Genomic DNA, 23,127 nt, shown 5'->3' with positions numbered 1-23,127 from the left:
ACGGGGCTCGGCGTGCGTGTCTCTGTTAGTGCAGCTGTAGTATTTACAGCCCCGCTGCCCTTCCCACGAGAATGCAGCTATCGTCATTTACATTGTTTTCCGAAAGGTTGCTTTCCAGCACCGACTCCGTGTATGTAATCCTGCTGTGACCGTCCCCGTCGCAGCGTTCGCATTAGTGTCGTGCGGCGAGCCGAGGAGAGAGCGCGCGCTACAGTCACGCGAGTAATGCCGTCTACGATGGAGGGCTCGTCGGGGGAAGGTGACCTGTTTACCGTCAAACACGAGCTCAGAAACGGTAAATGAACGCCGGGCAGGCTGTCCTGCGCTTGTATTTGAGAAACGACGTTTGTGTGTAAAATGACGATTTCGTTATACAGTGGAAAAGAGAGCTTTGACGTTAGCCGGACGGCTAGTGTAAAAGCGTGAGTAAATGCTATTAGTAGCCTGAATTGATATACTGATATCTGTATCACAAATTATCCCCCAGCCCGGGCTACTTGAGGTTAGAGGACCTTTTGCGCGTGCAGTTGCATAATTCACATTCATAACCGCAGTTGCGCTTAAGTGCATTTGCATTTCGGCGCATGTTGTATGTAAAACACGAGATAGAAATCGTATTGACGTTGAAGAAGGGTATTGTACTGCACGGAATTAATTTGATTTATTATGTGTCAGTGGTTTCAGCAGTTGCTCAGTCATGACATGGCCTTGAGTCCAACCAAACCCAATTACTGGAGCTAATTTAATCTCTAGGGCCCTGATGTTAGTCTTTGTATAGTAAATGAAGTTACCAGGTTTGTGTCCTCGCTTGCCTGTCTTAGTAAATGCTTAGTAGGCACATTCCGACATGGTACGGTATGTTGTCTTATGACTTTTTTAGATGCACCAATGGCACAGTTTTGCTGTGAGACCTAGATATGCATCAAATATAATGCAACATAAAAATTAACCTAACATGAAAAACTACTTTCAAATGTCTGTATGCCCACGTTAAAACAGGGATTTTGCCTTTTGGACTTGCCTTGTCATATTCGGAGTGTTTCAGACAATACAGTTAAATGTAGTAGGCCTCCACAATCTGCAATATTAAAGAAAACTGAACCTTTCTAAAAATTGTGAGGCTTACACAACATCCCAAATTTTAAGTAAAAAAAAAAAAATATATATATATATATATATATATATATATATATATATATATATATATATATATATATATATATATATATATATATATTTTTTTTTTTTTTTTTTTTTTTTTGTAATAATTGTAGTTTGTCAGATAACGGAGGACATGCATAATATGCCAAACAGTGTTTCCAGAGGAACAGGATTGAAAACCATAGCTCTAGATGCTGCTTCCAGCCATTAGAAACCCGTATCAGTCGAGCACGAGTCTCAAATTTTTAAGCCGCTAATCCAGATCCAAATATTACACTCTGAGCATTTGTGCATCACTAATGCAGGTCAAGGGGGGTGTTTTTGGCTATTTATGATTAACAAACTGTGTAACATAAGAATGAAGAGCTAAAGACTAGAAGGCGGCCACCTGATAAGGCTCACCTAAGAAAGCCCAATAGGGACCAGATTCTTTCCATTAATGCTTTTGGATCCCAAGTGGAGAAAGTCAGGGTTTGGAGGCCTATTAATAAACATGGTGCTTCCCATGGGCCTCTCTAGAGTGCTTGCACGCACCTTAAATACACTGCTTGATATCCAGTCAGAGGATGTGGTAACAGAGTATGTTTTTTTTTTTCTTTCCCCTTCTAAAATCTGATAATTTGCAAAGACGGAGAAAGATCATGAAGCAGTACTACTGTGATAGAGGGTGACAGCAGGAATGCGTTCCCTTCAGTGGTCACGCTCATTGGTATCTACTGCATAAAACAAGTGACCTTACTTCAGGCTGCACGCTGCCGTGTAAACATATACCCCACACATGCTCGCGTTCTTCCATGTCTCATTCATGAATGCTGTTTTGTTTCCTCTGAATCATCGGGCTCTTTGTTATTTATGAGCAGGCCCACACAGAACCTGCACCTGCACAACTCGGATTTCTGCAGAACTCGATGCATTTCATTTATAGTTCATTGTTTATTTACATTACTGTTAAAATGTTTGAGGTTGCTTTTGTTTTGTTTGTGCATAGTCTCCTATGCACACAAAGGCTGCATTTATTTAATCAAAAATACTGAAAAAATAGCAGTTTTCTGTAATTTTCAGAAATATTATCGCAGTTTAAAATAGCACTTTTTTTTAAATTTGAAACTTTATAATTTATGCATGTGATGAAAAAGCTGAATTTTCAGCAGCTATTACTCCAACCGACATTGTTATAAAATAATATCAGCGTTGAAAACTTTTTTTTTTTGTTTTCTTTTTCTTTTATTTAAACATATGCATACGTGTTTATATATACATAATATATAATATATCAATACACACACACACAGTTTATAAACAAATTTACAAACTTTTATTTTGAATGCGATTAATTGTTTGGCATCCCTGGGTCTTTTCAGATTCTTTAAAAATGAATTTTCGAAAGATCACATTTGAAATGGAAGTCTTTTGCAACATGATAAAAGTCTCTACTGTCCGATTTGAGCAATTGAATGGATCCCTCTTAAATAAGGACAGCGATCGCTTTAAAAAATGAATGCAAAAAAACGTTCTGACCCCAAACACGTGGAATGTAGTGTTTAATTTATTATATCTTTTTTGCCTGATTTCATAATGCTTTTTTTTTTCTTGTTTGTTTTAGCATGTTCAAATATTTAAAGTCAGTGCAGAAAATGCATAAAAAAGATTCCATCTGGACCTGTTTATAAGCTGCATGCTACAGTATACAAACAGCTGGAGGCTCATCTCCAAGGGTTTACCATTTCGAACGCGTTTTCTGTCGCAAAGGTTCAAGAGAGGGTTTTTTTTTTGTATGCAATTCAAGTGAAGAACGCGGTTTCTTGGACGCGTGACCAGATGGATGTGTTTAAATGTTTCCCCAGCCAATCTGACGGGTCACGTGGAGCGGGTGGGCATTGAGAACTTTGAGCTGCTGAAAGTGCTGGGAACAGGAGGTCAGTGATAGTTCAAGTGCGTCGGTCTTCGTGTTTATTCCTACTCCACTGACAAATCGTTCTTCTCCTCCCGGGCAGCCTACGGCAAGGTGTTCTTGGTTCGCAAGGTGAGCGGCCATGATTCGGGCAAACTCTATGCCATGAAGGTGTTGAAAAAGGCCACAATTGTGCAGAAGGCGAAGACGGCGGAGCACACGCGCACCGAGAGACAGGTCCTGGAGCATATCAGACAGTCTCCTTTCCTGGTTACGCTCCATTATGCCTTCCAGACAGACACCAAACTGCATCTCATTCTAGGTACGCTCTCTTCTCTCTCTTGTGGATTGCTAAAATACAAACTGTTCTTAAATTTTGCTTCTGCGAAAGAGTGCAAAGACTGTGCTGTTCCTCTGCATTCTCGCGCACCGGTGTTGTTATAATGATCTTCTGTTATGTGCTCTTATGTGTCTTTACAAGGTTTTGGTCACCGGGTGTGATTCTCTAACATAGGGAGCGTTTTGACTGCAGATAGCTTAGTGAGCAAGTATACATTGATACCTCACTTCACAGGAAGTGGGCAGGAAAATTTACCCATCAGCCATTTTTATTCATCTTAATTAACCTCAGAAGTGGTTGCTGGGCAATAAAAGGGGTATAAAGTGCAACAGATGTGACTATAAGAACACTATTAATATTATTATGTTGCATAACAGGTGCATACATACAAATGTTGACCACTTGTTAATAATTAACAATATAACAGTACAACTTTATTTTATAGTATTAGTTGCTTATTAGCATGCATATTACTAGAATATTAGCCCTTTATAAGTGCTAATTATGCACTAATTAATGACTTATTCTACATCTTATTCTTCCTAGTCCTACCCAATACCCAAACTTAGCAACTACCTTACTAACTATTAATAAGCAGCAAATTAAGAATTTATTTAGGGGAAATGTCATAGTTAATAATTTATTCTAAAGTGTTAGCAAAAGTGCATATATTCACTACTTAGTTTGAGGATTTTGCAACATCTTTAAAAGACGTCTGCATTTATTTAAATAACAATTTTCAAATATTAAGATTTTTAAATATACTTTTATTTGAATGCATTTAAAAATGTTGTGTATTCCCTTGATAACAAAGCAAAATTTTCAGCATCATTACTTCAGTTTTTAGTGCCACTACGCCACTCAAGAAACTTTGTTTATTATCATCTGCTTCACGTTTTTGTGGAAACCATGATACATTTTTTAGCATTTTTTAGAATGTTCATAAGAACTGCGTTTGAAACAGAACTCTTTTGTGGTTTTGATCAATTGAATGCATTCTTACTGAATAGTAGATTTATTTATTTTTTCATTTTACTTATCCCAAACTTCAGTGTATAATTTATCACATTAAAATAAATAATTTGACCGTATATATAAGCCATTCGTGTTGTTTGTCTGCACATCATCCCGCTTGAAACCTTTACTTTGTGTGACTCGGGTGTTGTCCGATGAAGCTGTAGGACATTTTAAATACGGTGTACTTTGACACATCCCCTACCGAGCGCGTAGAGACCAGTGAACTCCGTTTCGGGACCCCGTGAATTTTAACACAGTTAATGTGCTTAAATAATAAAAAGCGGAAGCCTGTATGCCACTACAGGAACTCTTGGTTTTGTGGTAAGGCTCTGACCCGATTGTGTCAGCGTTAAAGCAGGATTTTGCACAATACCAGGTGCATCAGAAATATAAAAGTGCCTTTGACCAGTTGCAATTTTGTTTTATATACCTTCAATTGCAGACTATGTGAATGGAGGTGAGCTCTTCACACACTTGGTCCAAAGAGTTCGCTTTAAAGAACAAGAGGTTACCTTGTACAGCGGGGAGATTGTACTAGCACTGGAGCACTTGCATAAGGTAAAATTGCTGCAAAAATTGCACACTTATTTTCACTCTTCATTTCCTTTGCAATCCGACTGAACGGCGCCTCATTTCGAGAGAATAGTGAAAGTAATTCCTTCCTTTACTCAGAAGGTACTTCTCCTCTCTTATGCCTACTCAGATCAATTCCTCGCTCGTTTAACCAGGCCAGGGCAAATGTATCTGCAGTGCTCAAAGTTTCTCGAAAGGCTGTTTACAAAAAGAGGAAGAAAAATGTTTTTAATGCACGCTTGTTCTGCGCATCGCAGCCATTATTCAAAGGGAAGAGAGTCTCCCTGGGGGCATTGCAGCATTTGTAGGAAGGACCTTGACAGTGAGATTAACTTTGTTTTGGTTCAGTCTCATTTTTTTGTCGTTGCCTATCATGTTGCCATTTATTATTTATTAAAATATTGGTGCATTTTCCAGGTGAATGGCTGCATTTTATGACCCCAGACAAGTTAAGGTTGTGAACGCAACATTTGAGCAAATGCTTTTGGCAAGGATGACCAAAAAAGTGGTGAATTATGACATGAAAATTTGACATGAGCTTATTCGTTCCTTTTTGTTTTTTTTAAGCTGGGAATCGTCTACAGAGACCTAAAACTTGAGAACATACTTCTGGATTCAAACGGCCACATCGTGTTGACAGACTTTGGCCTTAGTAAGGAGTTTCACGAGGTGAGTTTGTGTTATTCTGCATATTTTTCTCCTTTTGAGAAACTCTTTGTACTTTGGAGGCCTGCCAGTTAGCCATATTTTCATAAACCCTTAATGATTAAAATGACTGTGCTTGTTTACAAATATCAATATGCCTGAAGTAAATTAGTACTGTTACTCTTTTTCATATGATTCCGGTTATTGAAAAGCATGGGCAAAAAAACATATCTGTTGTGTTTAAGGGCAAAACACAACAGATGCAGATAAGTGACATGCGGTTTGCAAAAAGAGCTTGTTGGTCGCATCTGCAGCAGCATATATACCACAAAACCATGCGCTCGACCTGTGCAAACAAACATATGTGGGAGCCGTCAGATAAGTTGTTGTCCAGCCAAGGACAAAAAGGCTGAATAAGCTTTACAGTTAAAAAAGCATCGTCCTGCATTATAATGCTACATTTAAAGTGAATACTGCAGAACATTACGTACATATGATTTACACACAGCACATTTGCATTTAGTCTTAACCTCAACAGCATCTGAGTGCAGTAATTAATATTCCTAGAATGAAGCATCATGTTGTGATGCATAGGTTTACGTTTCATTTTATTCGTGACTTTTAAAAAACTTGCAATTCATGCACTGCCAGTGAGATGGTTTGAATTAAATTTATCAAAAGTGACAGTAAAGAAATGTCATCATTTGGTCACAGTTAGCCTAAATATTATAAATAAAATCAAATTCAATTCTCTAGCATTCTTTTTTTAAATTTGTAATTAAAAAAATTTGTATTAGTTTTTTTTTTTTTTTTTTTTTTTTAAACATTGAAGTAAAAACAGTACAAAACATTTTTTCTAAATATTACAAAAATTTTAAATAACTGTTAACGGCCTATTTGAAAAAGGAAATGAAATCAAACAGCATTTATTTGAAATGGAAACGTGTCTTTCTGGAAATATTTTTTATAAATTCTTTTATTCCTGGCTGAATATAATCTCACTCACATAAACTGTAGTTTGTACATAAATATATTAATAAATATATCTTTAGTGTTTTTTTAGCTTCTCTAGAAAACGCCCTCAAGCCTCCAAAACAAAATAGCCAATAATAATATTAAACATTAATAGTAGATAAATAATAATACACGTTTGAAGAACTGTTAATATTTTAGTTTCTTGGCCATTGATGATCTCGGGCCTCTAGAAAGGGGTCTTTCTGCTCAGGTGGCAGGCTGGGTTTGCCCAATAGAGTAGGTTTTTGCCAGAACAAATATTTAGAGAGAAGATTGTGTTAGGGTGACGTTCCAGTTTAGGAACTATCGGGAAGATTAAAGGATATTTGATTAGACCGGCCAACAAGCGTTTAATAATTCACAGCTGTTGTTGTCATGATATTTGGAAGATCTCAATACTAAGAGTTTCTTATTAAAAGCGACCCGACTTCCCCTTTTTATTATGGGGGTTTGAGACTAACGTTGAAAGATCGGTGTTAAAGAGTTCTTATTTCATTGTTGTGTAGGGTTTTGACATTCATGCTTGAGATGTGTGTCTATAACTGATGATTGTTTATTCCGGGGACCACCCAATATTCTGCACATGTCCTGCCATGTCAGTGATGTTCTGTTTGATGTTTCAATAGTTCACACTGAACCTCCCTCCGTCCCATGGATACAATTACAGCGCAAGGCTGTTTACTCAATGCCGTAATCGCTTATCATGCATGTTTTGGTGTTCTTTGTTCTGAAAGATTATATTAACTTTTTGTTTTTCTCAGTTTGACCTTTGTTGTACTAGCTAACAACCCATTTAAGCCAGGTTTTTTTTTTTTTTTTTTTTTACAAGTGCGGTTTGAAAACACGCCTGTGACTATTAAGACTTTATATAGAACGTATAAACCAGCGCACATAAAACGAGTAAATTCATCCAACAGAAATGGGCTGATTATGAGATGCATAAAAATAAAAGCAATTAATAAATGTACGCAGGATCTTTAATTATAAAAGCCATGTGCTTGAAACGATATTCAAACATGTGGCAAGAATGTTAAACGCACATAGGATATTAAAGAAGATTGTTCCAGATGTTTCCATGTATTTCATTCCGTAAATAAGCCGCATAATTCAGAAAGCAGTTTTGCCCAATTTAGAAAGCACAGATGGCATTTAGTCTTAGCCTCAACAACATCTAAATGCAGTAATTAATCATTCTAGAATGAAGAATCGCGTTTCAGTGCATAGGTTTGCATTTTATTTCACTTTTAATTTTTAAAACGCTGTTTCAATTCATACACTATGATTAAAAGAGGGCCAGTATGACTTTTTTTTTTTTTTTTTTTTAAGGAAATTAATACTTAGCAAGAATACAATACATTTATCAAAAGTGACAGTAAAGACAATTATAATGTTACAGACTTTTTCTGTTTCTAATCAATGCTGTTCTTTTGAACTTTCGCTTCAAAGAATCATTGATAATAAGAAGAAATTTCCTTGAGCTGCAAATTAGCATATGAGAATGATTTCTGGAGGATCATGGGACGCTGAAGGATGAGTAATGGCTGCTGGAAATCTAACTTTGCCTTCGCAGAAATATATCGTAATACCTTTTAAAATATATGAAAACTGTTTTTTATTGTAATACTTTTTTCAAAATAAGACCGTTTTCATGATATTGTCGATCACATAAATGCAGCCTTGATGAGTATAAAACTAAAATTAAAAAAACTTTATAAAAATCTTACCAACCCCAAAGCTATTACTGCAAAGCCAGCTTACTATGTTTCTGTTCTCTGGAGTTTGGATCATGCTTTTTATCTGACCAAATGTACTCTTGTGTAGTTCGCTCTTTTTTTTTTTTTTTTTTTTTTTTTAATACCAATTTATATTTTTATTGTTAATAAAGCAGTAAGCAAATAAATTCTCAAAGCTGATTGGTCTATTGCTAAGTCACCATTCTGTATCAATATTTCCTCTGTCAGTAGTGCAAGATGACTGGCATATGGTAGACTAAGGAGATTTTTGGGTCGAATAAACGCATTGGTGTTTTGAATCGTGACTTGCATTTGATATGCAGCATATCTCGAGATGGCTTCTAATACCCAGCCCTAAACCAAAATGAAAGAAAATAATACAAAGACAACTGTAAAAACTGAAACTTTAGAACAAGCTTTAGAAGATTTGGAAACGAGGGAGTTTTTTTGCAAACAGTAAAATAAACCTTTTGGTTTTGTAGGTAGAGAGGGCTTATTCCATCTGCGGCACTATCGAGTACATGGCTCCTGAGATTGTAGCCGGAGGAGAGTCAGGACATGACAAGGTAAAGTGAAGCGCTTATCCGCCCGTTCAACACATTTTTAAGTGCTATTTAATTACACGTGTAATTTCCTTAAATTATATACAGCAGCTTAAAGTTTGACTTTAAAAAGTGATTCATTCATTCAAGCAGCATGCATTTAAATGCGCTTTTGGAAAGAAACAACCCTTGTGTTGTGCTCCTGCAGGCAGTGGACTGGTGGAGTATGGGAGTTCTGATGTATGAGCTGTTGACCGGAGGCTCTCCTTTCACTGTCGATGGAGACGAGAACTCTCATTCTGACATTGCTGAGTAAGACACACACACACACACACACACACACACACACACACACTCACTCACTCACACACTCAGAACTGTATTCTCTGTATGGGAGTAAGGAACTGATTGTGATTCTGATTCCTCTTAGCAACACCATTAATGTTCCATCAATGATTTTTAAAGTACCCCTATTATGCCATTTCCAATATTGCCTTTTATGCAGGGTGTAATGTAGATGTATGTGAATGTAAACAATTTGCAGTGGTAAATCTGAAAGTGCACAATTAATAAAGTTAGTGTGTCCCAAAATAAAGAATCGTTGAAAGTTGTTCACAACGGGTCAGTGTAGAACATAGATGGGAATTACACAAAAGTGTTAACCCGTGACGTGTAGCCACCTCAAACGCACTTTATTTGGACCGGCAGCTCCACTGAATCTCAGCCTGTATGTGTGATGAATAATAGATGCTTACATTTCCATCGGGCGTTCAAAATACATACCTGTGACAATGGGCCTATTATTTCCATAGCGCTGTACATGGTAGACCAATCACAACAGACATAGCCATCTGACCAATCGTGGCAGAATAGGCTGACAGAAAGGAGGGGTTTAGAGAGACTGAATCTCAGAACCGCTTTGAACGAATCACTTGAGAATCACAAGAAATGAGGTAAAAATACATGCATATTTTAAGAAAACAATAGTTTTCTTCACCTTGCATGCATGTAAACCTATTGACTCCCAAATTTACGAGCCTTAAAAATGCCATAATAGGGGCACTTTAAAACGATTGTCCACCCAAAAATTAAAATACTTGCCTTTGTTGTTCCAAACCAGTTTGACCCACTTTCTGCTTTTTTTTTTTTTTTTTTTTTTTTTTAAGTTAATACTTTTGAAGAATGTTGTTTGCTATACGCTTTCAGTTCCTATTGACCGTCGGTGTATAGAAAAGAAGTCACTGGGTACCAATACTTTTGTTATGAACACACATCATCATATAAACAGATCAGTCAGCTACACTATTAGAGTATCATGAGCCTAACATACACATAACAAGAATATATATATATATATATATATATATATATATATATATATATATATATATATATATATATATATATATATATATATATATATTATGAATATATTCATTTTGAATCTGACATGATGAGATTTAATGGCTCATAGTAGTAATTTGTTTAGGATTCAGATTTGGAAACTCAACTTTTTTAAATTTTACTTTTGATCCTTTAAATGCTTTGAATAATAATAACTGATTATCTGTTTTTAATCTTACTTATCTGTATGCCTTTATGTGGTTAAAAAAATCAGTTCTCTTTTTATTCTTTGAAATCATGAGTTGACTGTGTGATTGCATCAGCATGTTGTAAATATACCACTGAACTATCTTCTTAAAGCTAAACTCTTTTAACACTTCTTGGTTTCATTATAATTTCAATACAAATCTAAAGGAAGGATATAGTTACTGTTGTTGTTGTTTCTTCTTGATTAATTCTCTCTTTTCCCAATAGGAGAATCATGAAAAAGGATCCTCCTTTCTCCAAAGACATGGGGTCTCTGGCCAAAGACATTATACAGCGACTGCTTATTAAAGACCCAAAGAAGAGGCTGGGCTCCGGGCCTTCAGGGGCCCTGAATGTGAAAAGCCATCCATTTTACCAGGCAAGACAAAAATTAATGATTTGACTTTTATTCCACAAAAAAAAATGTTATTAGAGAAGAACAACTATTTCCCTAGTTATTTCACAGGCTTGTTAGAGTTAATTTACCATCTAAATTGTTTGACTATGGTTGATTCAGAAAATGAATTGGGAGGATCTAGCTGCTAAGAAGGTTCCGGCTCCGTTTAAGCCAGTGATTCGTGATGAACTGGATGTTAGCAACTTTGCTGAGGAGTTTACGGAGATGGACCCAACGTACTCCCCAGCGGCTCTTCCAAACAACTGTGACCGCATCTTCCAGGTAGTAAAATTCATAATTTTATTGTGTTTTTATTTAAGATATTTTTGGTTGACAAACCAAACATGATGTGTGAAAGTGAGGATTTTAAAGAGATAGGTCATTCAAAAAATATGCTGTTTACTCACTCTCTGGTCATCCAAGATTTAAGTGATTTTTTTTTTTTTGGAGGAAAGAAGACTTTTAGCCTAAGCCATGGGGCTTGGTGATTCATAAAATGCATGTCTACCTGTCTTTAAGAATAAAAAGCATATCATGCTATTTAAAATTAATGCCTATGGCTCCTGCCGATATATTAAGATCTTATGAAGCAAAACAGTCTATGCAAGAAAACATAAACTCGTTTACAACGTTATTACCTTTAATCTATAGAGTCAGATAAACGCACTGTTCTGTACTAACAATACTAACTTCTTCAGTTTACTAGTTTGCATGATTATGTAAACAATGACAACCTATATACACTTGGGCTAATATTATATGGACTAATATTATATTACATTAATTTATATTGTGGTGGAAAAGCTGAATTGTTACATTGTCATGTGCTGATAATTTTCAATGTTGAAAACCGTTGTGCTGCTTTATATTTTTCTGTAAAATGTGATGCATTGTTTTTCAGAATTCTTTAATGAATGTTATTATTTGAACGCTAAATTAATTGTAAGTGTTTAGTCCTTGCTTTGAGTTTTGAATGGTAGTGTATTTATGTGAATGTACTCAAAATTCACTCAGAAAAGTTCAGCTTTTAAAGAAGAACTGTCTCAAAACGACCAAATATCATTTCTTTTCCAGGCCGATATATCAGTTTTTTCCACTAATGTCATCCAATGTGTGATGTACCTACAACAATATTGATTCAAATTGAGGATTTATTTATGACGCTGAGAATGAATTTCTGCGCACAAGTAGACATTTGATGTTACTTTAGAATATAATTGTTCAGTAAACCCTCCATTATTAGTAAGCAGGAAGTACCAAAGTGGATATGGGCAAGTCAGCCTTTAAAATGATCACTTATGCAACATGAGCCCGGCTGTCTATGTTGGTATTCAGATGAATTAGAGAGCTGTTTGGAGATGTAATTATGGTGATATGGAGATGGATTCAAGCATCAGATGTGAATGACTATTTTTGATGCGGGCTTGATCCATAACGTTGCCTATAGCATGATGCCAGCTGAAATGGGAGGCTGCGAAAGAGATGGTGTCTATGATTGCCTTCTGAATCCTTCAGTCTGGCGGATCAATGCCGCCATTAAACGGCTCTGTCGTGGAATAAAAGGTCGGCGTCTGCGAGAACAACCATGTCTGGCTCAATTACTCCTTCAACCTTTGATTACCAACTTCATCTTGGCTTTTCTAAGCGTTCGCCTTTCATGTGCGCTGGAATTTTGATCCTTCGTAATTCTCGGGCGGTACAATTGCAGCGACGTCTGCAATGATAACTTACGAAGCGCTCCACAGCGCACACACACACACACACACACATGCATAGCCGCATATAAACCCAGCCACCCCCTCAAACTCCTCACAAACTGAAATTAAGCTGCATTAGAGGACTGTGATAATTTGAAAAGCAGGGCAATCAAATACCTTGGCTTAGCAATTAAAAGCATTTCAACCATTCATCTCCTCATCCTTCCGTCCAGCCATCCTCTCATCCAGCCAGCCACTCCTCCACCCATGTAGCGCACAGCTGCAGTCTGGCCATGTAAGTGGGACATGGGCTGTCGGAGGCTTTATTTAGATGGGCGCACATGAGGCAGTTGTCGCAAACAATGTGACTGGAGTCCCTCAGCACGAAGGGTTTGCAGAAATGCAAAAAGGCCTTGGTGTTTGAGTTCTGTCAGTGACCCTGAAACTTCCTCTGCATTAGTTCCCTCTTCTGTTAGCGAGTGCGTTTAGAGATGTTTGTATCTGCAGGGCTATTCCTTCATGGCTCCTTCCATCCTGTTTAAGAGGAATGCTGTGATGGACGACCCGGCTCAGCTGTGCGGCGGCTCGGAGAGGCCGGGCTCTGCCGCTGTTGCCCGTAGCGCTATGATGAAGGTCAGTATGCATATTGCTGCTTTGTGAAAACATTACAACATTTAAAGCTAAAATATGTCTTTGTTTTGTGTGTGTGTGTTAGTATACTCTCTCCCATCCCAGTTTAATGTTAGGTGCATCTGTAAACAAGCCGTTCATTTGTTGATCTGATCTAAAATGTGTATATTATAACGGAACCAATGCAAAAAGGGTGAAATCATCGGGAAACCCGTTGGTCATTCGTTTTGCAAAAGCATTGAAAAAAGTTTCCAGTGCTTATTATGCAGTTGTGATAGACCATTAAACTACTATAACTACTATAATATTTTTAAACAATATTTACACTTGTTGCTAAAGGCCAAGGTTATCGGTTCTTGAATAATGTTTTGTATGGTTTTACGCCATCCTAAATCTAAAGCTTGAAATTTTCGCATGTTAAAAAATAAATACGTTGTCCATAAAAAAAAAAATATATATTTTTTTTTAAATTACATTTTCTGCCATTTCGCATTCGTAGCAAGCATGTTTATGAAAAAGGATGACGAATTGCGAAATGTCGAAAGGCAAAAATAATGACAAAAATTAAAAAACGAATGCAGAAAACCTTGGATCTTAAGTCTTAAAAAAAAAAAAAAAAAAAAAACATCTATTGTAACACTAACATTACACCACTGTGTACAAAATATAATACAATACCTGAGCAAATTATTTTAGGTAACTCATTTTCAAAGCAGGTGGCATGCGCTACCAGTTGAGCGACTGGAATGGTTATTGAATGCATATTGTGCATATTGATTATCACATAATTGTAATAACAGGATTTTGGTTGATTTTTTATTTTTTTAATAGAAGAAGAATAAATTGACATGAGAATAAAAGTCCTTCTACAATTCACAAAAAAATATTACAGTGACCGATTCACTGTAAGTGGAAACATTTTGAGGGTCTTACACATTTCTTGTTTAAAAACAGCTAGCTGGAGTTCAGTGGTAATATAAATGGAGTTAATATGCACTAACTAAAAATGTTGCTAATGTGTATATTCTCAATACACTGACGACCCCAGATCCCCAAACCAGTCTGTTGTTTTAGCTCAAGAGCAGCTGGAGTTTCTTTACTTTTGTAAAATAAAAGATTTTCGATGCACTCGTTTACAACCAAAGCTCCCTTTACGGTCCATCCAGATCATTTATCACAATAAATCAGCAAAACGGATGATTCAGAAATGATCAAACCACAAGCATTATATGTCAAATATGACCTTTGCAGCATTAATCGCTAGCCTATCAAATTTACATATAAAAATATTAAAGGTATGGTAACAAATGAGCTCATTTAATTCTGAGTGTCAGGTCATGTGAATGTATATGACAATGAATGTTTTTCTGCAAGAACTTAAGTGGATTTCACCTGACCTTTAACCTTTGACGAACTGACTGCAGGACTCTCCGTTCTACATGAACTATGAGATGAATCTGAGAGAGAACGCTCTGGGAGAGGGAAGCTTCTCCATCTGCAGACAGTGCACTCACAAAAAGACCGGACAGAAATACGCCGTAAAGATCGTCAGTAAAAGGTACCAGCTATGCAGTCTTTTGGATGTAATTTGAATGAAAATATATAGGCTGTATTTGTGGAAGTAATTTGTAGTTTACCGTTCTGCAGAATGGAGGCACAGACACAGAAAGAGATCGCTGCCCTCAAACTGTGTGATGGACACCCCAACATAGTCAAGCTACATGAGATCTACCATGACCAGGTAGGACCTAGAGCTCATGTGCACATCAAAGCCTCATTCTCTCAATGATCTGGGCCAGCCTGAATAAGTTTGAACTCTCTTTGTCTTCGCACCTGCCCCAGATTTAATTCACTTCTGTTCGTAAACTCTCCCCTTCCTTTTCATCGTACTTTGTCTCAGTTACAGTCCAGGCTTTATCAGATGCAGCACCCAAGAAGGTGAAAACTAAATAGAGAAATAACTGCACGGTCGGTTTTCATTATAACAACATCAGCGTGGTCCTTTTTACTTATTTAATAAATCCTAGAGAAAAACATAAATGTATGTTTCCTGCAGAAATTAAAAAAAGTAGTACACCAGATCTGCCTTGAAGAAAAAAAAAAAAAAAAAAAAAAAAAAAAAAAAAAAAAAAGTTGATGGGAGACTAAAAAGATTACGCCAAGCACTGTAATAAATTTAGTTTTAGCTTAAAAACATTACATCAAATTCATCCAAATAAAATATTATTTTAAAAGATAAAATATAATAATTTTTTTATGTTTTTGAAAAAAGAACATATATTTATTTTTTTATTTAAATGCACGAATTCCTTTAATTGCATACTGTAGCTGAATTTTTAGCAGCAAATACTCTGGTTTTCTGTGTTACATTATCCTCTGGAAATATTTCTAATTATTTCTTAATATGCTTCTCAAGACAATTTGTTACAACAATTATGTTATAAATGCTATAAATAGTTCATTTGTCTGGAAACCACGATACACTTTTTTTTTTTTTTTTTTTTTTTTTTTTTTTTTTTTTTCAAGCTTCACTGAAAAATATAAGGTTTAAAAGAACAACATTAGTTTAAAATGTAAAGCATTTGGTGTGTTTAAATATTCATTCTAGTGCACCCTTGCATAATAAAAGTGTTAATTTCTTTAAAAAAAAATTCCTGAAACCAAATTATTGAACAATGTATGTATATTTTATTTTGTGTGTGTATGACAGACGTCCTGATCCATCGTCCTATTACTCATTAGTATGATAAGGTTGAGTCGGTTGGGTACCTCTTCAGATCTGTAAAGTGCGTATGTGTGTGTGCAGGCCCACTTGCCACTTGGAGGTTGTCAACCCCCACCCTCTGTACCCAGTGCCGTGCCCCAGATGAAAAGCAAAGCCGCCCTGCCCGGTCAGGGTCTTTGTTCCTATATACCAGAGATAATGAGAGATATTAGCTTGCTCTTTTTCATTTGCCTCTCTTTCTTCTTGCATACACACACACACACTCATACACTCCTTTCTGTCTCATCCCACCCACCTACGGCACGCAAACACTTGTTCTGCTGTTCACTTATTCACACTCATTCAGCGTGTAATGAGACTGAAGCTAATGTATTAAATGATTTTGAATCTGAACCTTTGCCAAGTGATTTTTCTTTTCCCAGTTTCTTCTGAGTTCAAAGGCAGCATTCCCTCTGACCTTCTTTCCGTCATTAAATGTACATCTCCACCAGGCTTTGCGCTTCATAGTGGATTTTCTGTCTGTGTAATTGCGGTATTATACTGTCCCATGTGGTTATTCTTGCAAATTATATATTTCTTTGTGCTCCCTAATTTTGTATTCAGTCTTATGCCCAGCGCTGGTCCTAGAGTTCAGGGGTCCCAAGCCAAAGCTTTTTCAGGGGTTCTCTGTCAGTGAGTCCAAAATGTCCTTAAACACTTTAATCAGTGCTTTCAAAGCACTTTAACGTCAGGAAACAACAGTGAGTTGAAACTGCCAGTAGTACAATCAAAAATAATTACTGAAACAAAAGATATGTGTATGTGTATTAACAATAGATTTATTATTTTTAAATTCGATATACTTGAAATTTAAAAAAAGAAAAAACCCTAATTGACGATTGTAAGCCAGTGGCAGTTGAGTTTCAGTAGCACAGAGAGTGTAACTCGAATATCTGTAGGTCTAAGCACTTATGTACCTGGCTTAATGTACATTAGTTTAATCGTAACCTGTGATACAGGAACAGTGTTGATCCGGGATGTCGTCATCCGTGATTGTGATGACCGACCGCAGTATGAGACTTCAAAGCTTGCATGGTGATTTTGTAAACCCTCGCTTGGAGTTATCAACCATATTTCATTTTAGATATTTTATAAGTAACTCCTTGGAATATTTAATTCACGTTTGGTAGCCTTCTGTGTTCAAGATTGTGCACAAACATTGTGGCAGGTTTTCACCCTGCAGCTGTCATTGTATAACAGTTTCACCCGATATCATCTTAATCTTGAGTACTTACAGAGCAGTACTGCATCCTTCCCATCACCAAAATGTCTTTAGTTTTATCTTGTTTATAAAAAAAAGATTTACAGCTTTAAAATTCTTCTCTAAAAAAGAGCTCCTGGTGGTGCGCTGTGTGGGCGGAGCTAAAGAGTGACGAGCACTTCAGTGCCGATCACCAACAAAGCACGGACGTAATGATGTTTTGCTTACTGTCTGCAGTTCTGAATCATGACCGGGATCTTTTATAGCTTTGACGGCTCAGTCTTTTAGTATGTGCAAATATAACGTCAACCTGGGCCTTGTTTATAAAACACACTACTTCCCAATCTCACTCTCTCTGGTCTATGCCTGTGTGGGTACGGGCTTCTGGGAGATACGCCCATATAAGGAGTTCCATTCTCAACAACGTTATAAAGACCAACAATTCGGAAAAAAAAACTTTGCACAAACTCAGAAGTAAGGTTTTTGACGCACAGATATGATGAGCCAACAGCGCTTAATGAAAAACCGGGATACTTTTTATGCTTCTGACACTTCTGATGCTTCTGGCATAGTTACTTTTAGTACTCTTCTTTTAATTTTCAGTCTGTATCTTTGTTTACTTTGTATCACAATAATGTCATGGCATCGACGTGCCGCTCTGTCCGTGCCCTTACCTTTTTGTTTGAAGAAGACATGATGTGTGACTTTTTCCACTTTTGATGTTATTTCTAGTGAGTATTATAGTAATGAAATGTATTTTAGTTATCACCATAACTCATTCTATTTTGTTGTATGTCATTAAACCATTACTCTGCCTCAGAAGCCTGTCCGAAATCGGTTTCATAAGGTGCCTCCCTGAAAAACGCTGCCTTCGAAGTCATTGCCTCATATGGCTTCGAAGCAGCTAGTCAGCTGCCTAGGCTTTCGGACGCAGCCTCAGAAACCGCTCTCACACCGCGTGTTACTAAATACTGTTACAGCCATGTTTACAGAGGTGAACCGACAGCACGGAAGCTCTTTCATGACGATTGAATTTCTGAAAACATCACAAAAATTTAAAATGAATAAATAAAAATGTATACAAACTATACAGAGTAGCTTAAAGTAAAAAGAGCAAAATATTAACAAATGTGTAATGGCATATAAATAATGTTAATGTAACACTATTTTGCGTTTTGTGTAGCTGCACACGTATCTTGTTCTGGAGCTCCTGCAAGGTGGAGAGCTTCTGGAGAGGATCAGAAGGAAGCAGCACTTCAGCGAGACGGAGGCCAGCCGCATCATGCGCAGGCTGGTGTCTGCCGTCAGCCATATGCATGACGTCGGTGTGGTGCACAGGGACCTCAAACCTGAGGTACAGCACGCCACAACACCTCCACTGTCATTATCTCAAATGTACAACCCACAACGTCACAGCACTACAGGCCGATGGGCCCCAAAGTACAGGTTGGGCAGAACTTCTCATAGTAGTTAGACCACAGGATTGACAAGTCTTGCTTAATTGAAAGCAAACTTGTTCAAGAAACATCTGCCTTGTAAAGTTTAAGCCCGTGTTCCTCAATTTTGCTTGTGTTTCGGTTTGGTAAACGGTGAATTACTAAATTATTTCTGTAATCTCTCTTTTCTCTTTGTAGAATTTGCTCTTCACGGATGACACTGAGAATTCGGAGATTAAAGTCATTGACTTCGGCTTTGCGCGGCTCAAACCCCCCGACAATCAGCTCTTGAAGACCCCCTGCTTCACTCTTCAGTACGCTGCACCAGAAATCCTCAAATATGACGGTTATGATGAGTCCTGTGACCTCTGGAGTTTAGGAGTTATTTTGGTAAGGCTCATAAAGTTCATATAGCATATAATGCCTACAGTATGTCCGATATGGGTACTAGGATTTTTTTTTTTTTTTCACCCAAGATTGCTCATTTATGTTTATCCATGATGGCTGACAAGTGGTAAATGAGTGAGAGTGACTTAAAGTTGTTTCCTATGAAGAACTTTACTAACGATTGTTTTTGTGGTCTTATTTCAGTTAGTTCTCAGCAATAGTGGTAAGTGGTATATATATATATATATATATATATATATATATATATATATATATATATATATATATATATATATATATATATATATATATATATATATATTCATTTATTCATTTGCCAACACCTGCAGGCAGTAGTTTCTTACTTGGAGTATTATTTAATTAAAAAAAAGGATATAATCTCAAAAAACTAAACAAAACAACGTAATTAATTATGTCATTATTTACTCAAACCTGAATGACTGTCTTTCTTTTGTGGAACATAAAAGAAGGTATTTTGAGGACTGTTGGTAACAAAATTGTATTGGTTTCTATTGCATGAACAAAAATATCTGTGTTTCTCAAATTATCTTCTTTTTTTGTTCCATAGTGCATATTAGGCCATTGTGGCCTAAACGTTTGTGTCTAATAGGTCTGAAAGATTATGAAAAAAAAAAAAAAATCATAATTATTGATTATTCTCTTGAAACTGTAATTGCGACTATTAATTACGATTGTCACAATTTACATTGAATGATGCTTTCTTAAAGCACTTTCATGTCATATATTTAGATGAAAGTAAAAATATGCATTGGATTATTACCCTAATTGCTGCTTTAAACAATTATGTAATTGTATCTGAGAATGTAATTGCAGTTAGAAATTCAATTAAATGTGCAGTCCTAGTTGTAATATGTTTTATGTTGAATGAATATAGAATATACACACATTATATATATATGTTTGTAATGTCTACTTTCTCATTTAACAAAAATATAAAAAATATATATTTTTTACTGTATTTTTACAGTCAAATGTAATGCGATTAATTGGATTAATTAGTCAATGCTTCATGTAATTAATCTGAGAAATCAGATTAATCATCGGACAGCCCTAGTGATATCATACAATGTGTACTGGTTTTATAACGCCATTGGCTACCCATCCAGATAACAGCCATCAAAAAAAAAAATCCATATCGGTCAAGCACTGATCTGCAGGGGAGCCCAATAGTGTTAGAAACTAATATTATGGAGGAGAGAAAGGGGCAAGTGCTAAATGAACCTTTGTCACGTAGACGTATCCAATTTTCAGCCTTTTTTGATGGGGAAAAAAAGCATTGAATGGTGCTTTTTGTATGAATAAACGCATGCTTTCTCCTATTTCTGCAAATATGAGATTCTGTATTCACACAAGCTTTTATCCTTCTTCATGTAGATTATTTGCTCCTTTTGGATATGAATCCATGTCTTGCTGTTTCTGACACTTATTTACTTGAACACCAACCAAAATAAACAAACTATCAAGCTTTTCCAAAACAGCTTAGCACTGCTGATCCTCGCGACTACCCTTAAGCAGAGATTCTTCCAGATAGGACTTCATTGAGAGAAAGATGAGAGGAGATTGTGAGATGGAGCCAGGGGGAGATGTCCATAGAGTTATTTTTGTGGCACTCTGTACTGGGGAGCAGGACCTGGCTGGGGGGAGAACAGAGTAGTGCAGCAGAGTCTGACATGATGATCTCTGACAGGCTTGAGCTGAGAGACCCTGGAGCTCTGCACAGCATGAAGAGACACCACAGTGCTGAGAAAGACACGAGCTTTGTAGCTTGTTTAGCTGTGCACTCTTTTTTTCTCATTTATTTTCCATAACAATTATGCGTTCTTATCCCCAATTCATTGATATAGCACATTGAAAAAGCAAAAAAAAAAAGAAAAAGTGCTCAAACACAAATTAAAAAGTACACATTACAGCTGTCCGGAAAACTAATAAGTCAATTTATTAATGATGGCACAATGGAGCGTGGCTGTTTTCTGACCTTGGCACCAATAGAGAACGCACAATTATCTTTAAACATCAGGCAGTAAGGAGCAGCTGCTTGAGGTTTAAAAGCATAACAAATCTGAAGAAGTATTTTTAGAAGAAATATGGTAACAGTCAGAAGCTTACTGATTGTCCTGTTCAAAGATTTTAGAGAAAGATTTTAGTTTGGTAATAGCTCTGAACTAGAAGACTGAACTCTTCAATATGCTTTAATATGTTATGTTATGAATGATGATGTGTAATTTTGATTTTATATTTTAGTTCTGCGGCAATTCTGTATCAGTATGTTCAGAGACTACAGATGGAAAAAAATCCTTTGGTTAATTTTTGCATATTTACTGTAATGTTTATTAATGTACATTTAAACATCATCTTGGCAATCAAAAAGGACATAAAATTTTAATCCATTATACGTCCATAATGTGACATATTATTTATCAGATTAAATGCAAAGCAGGGCTTGACTTTACTCATCAGGAATAATTGATTTGATCAATAAGAGTGTTAACTACAGACTACAGTGTTTTTTTTAATTAATGAATCGCATATGAAGAAAAAAGAATCGGTCTAAGATAAAACCTTGAGGTACCCCATATTAAGGTGGACCTGTGTTTTTAAATTTTTTATTATTTTTTTTTATTGCAGTATACAATGCTATCTGGCCAGGTCCCATTTCAGTGCCACGGGAAGAGTCTAATGCACACCACTGCAGAAGAAATTATGAGGAAGATCAAACAAGGAGACTTCTCTTCCGAAGGCGAGGCCTGGAAGAATGTGTCAAATCAGGCCAAAGATCTGATACAAGGTAGGACAAAGCTGAAGATGTTTAGAGACCATTTCGCAGTGATTTAAATATGAATGTATTTGTTAAAACTAAAATTTACCTGACCTACTCATGGTTCAGAGCTGCTGACGGTGGACCCTGACAAGCGGATAAAAATGTGTGGCCTACGCTATAACGCCTGGCTGCAGGACGACAGTCAGCTCTCTTCCAATCCTCTCATGACCCCTGACATCCTGGGATCTTCTACCATATCAGTGCACACCTGCGTCAAAGCCACCTTTAATGTAAGAAAAAAGAAAAAAACAGAAGGATGCTAGAATATTAAGATCACAATATATCATAATGCTGTTATTGTCTTCCCCAGGCCTTTAATAAGTGTAAGCGGGAGGGCTTCCGACTCCAGACAGTTGATAAGGCTCCTTTGGCCAAACGCAGAAAGATGAAGAAGACCAGCACCAGCACAGAGACCCGAAGCAGCTCCAGCGAGAGCACACACTCATCATCCTCTTCCTCCCATTTTCAGGATAAGACACCGCCAGGTGGAGAGACGGCCATTATTCCCCAGGCCTCTTTGAGCACACCTCTCACTCTGGGCCCTGAAGACGAGCCCTCTCAGGGCGAACCCCAGCCTGCCTTCACATTCACCGAGTAAATCCGTCTTGAGAGTCAGGCAACGGAATAGGTTACGTAATTAGTATGCATAATTATCCCACTGTTTTTCTCCTCGCGCTCTGGCGACGCGGTACAACTCCTGAATTTGCATGCTGGGACCGACTCAAATCCATCACTAGCAATAGACGCATACCGTGAGTGGCTGAAGCATACCATGAGCTTGAGAGAACTTTTAGCTCAAGTCCTGCATGGCGAAAAATCACTGCATCCAGTCCAGTGTCTCAAACAGGAGGGAAAACTTCAAACCATCCACTGGTGGTGGAAAAAAGTCTGCTTCTGCAGTGTCCTGAAAGACCAGGCACTTTTCTTTGGGCAAAAAAGGAGAGGAGTATTTAAATAATATATATATATATATATATATATATATATATATATATATATATATATATATATATATAATTTATTAAATTGAATACAATTTAGTTTATACTACTTCTCTCAAATTTGATATATGATACATATTTGGTATATTTAGTGTATTCCAAGTTGTCAAATATGACAGCTCCAGCTAGGAGCTTTGTGGTATTGATTCACATATCTAGCTTTCGATCATTGACTTCTTCCAAAAGGTTTTACTGAAGTAGCAACTATTAGGTGTTGATAGTTTTCGTGGAAGCATTTCATCGCAAAA

The 23,127-nt window shown here is 36.8% G+C and overlaps 1 protein-coding gene across 2 annotated transcripts; it reads left to right on the top strand.

Annotated features, from left to right (window-relative positions):
- On the top strand, positions 1 to 22,821 carry rps6ka5 (ribosomal protein S6 kinase, polypeptide 5). Of its 2 annotated transcripts, XM_043262250.1 has the most exons (17): positions 1 to 295; positions 3,006 to 3,077; positions 3,156 to 3,374; positions 4,852 to 4,967; positions 5,550 to 5,651; positions 8,857 to 8,940; positions 9,125 to 9,228; positions 10,735 to 10,885; positions 11,024 to 11,185; positions 13,108 to 13,233; positions 14,655 to 14,788; positions 14,878 to 14,971; positions 18,379 to 18,549; positions 18,830 to 19,021; positions 21,686 to 21,845; positions 21,945 to 22,108; positions 22,189 to 22,821. In XM_043262250.1, exons 1-17 carry the CDS (start codon positions 226 to 228, stop codon positions 22,474 to 22,476), a joined length of 2,409 nt encoding a protein of 802 aa, XP_043118185.1. In that variant the 5' UTR covers positions 1 to 225; the 3' UTR covers positions 22,477 to 22,821. The 2 variants fall into 2 exon arrangements, with proteins under 2 accessions (XP_043118185.1, XP_043118186.1); XM_043262251.1 differs by lacking the exons at positions 1 to 295; positions 3,006 to 3,077; positions 4,852 to 4,967 and having other exon boundaries at positions 3,245 to 3,374.
- The last annotated feature ends 306 nt before the right edge of the window (positions 22,822 to 23,127 follow it).

This window comes from Puntigrus tetrazona, chromosome 17 (assembly GCF_018831695.1).
Source record: "Puntigrus tetrazona isolate hp1 chromosome 17, ASM1883169v1, whole genome shotgun sequence".
Classification (NCBI taxonomy): Eukaryota; Metazoa; Chordata; class Actinopteri; order Cypriniformes; family Cyprinidae; genus Puntigrus; species Puntigrus tetrazona.
The sequence above is the reverse complement of the archived record's forward strand: the minus strand, read 5'-3'. Positions and strand labels throughout refer to the sequence as shown.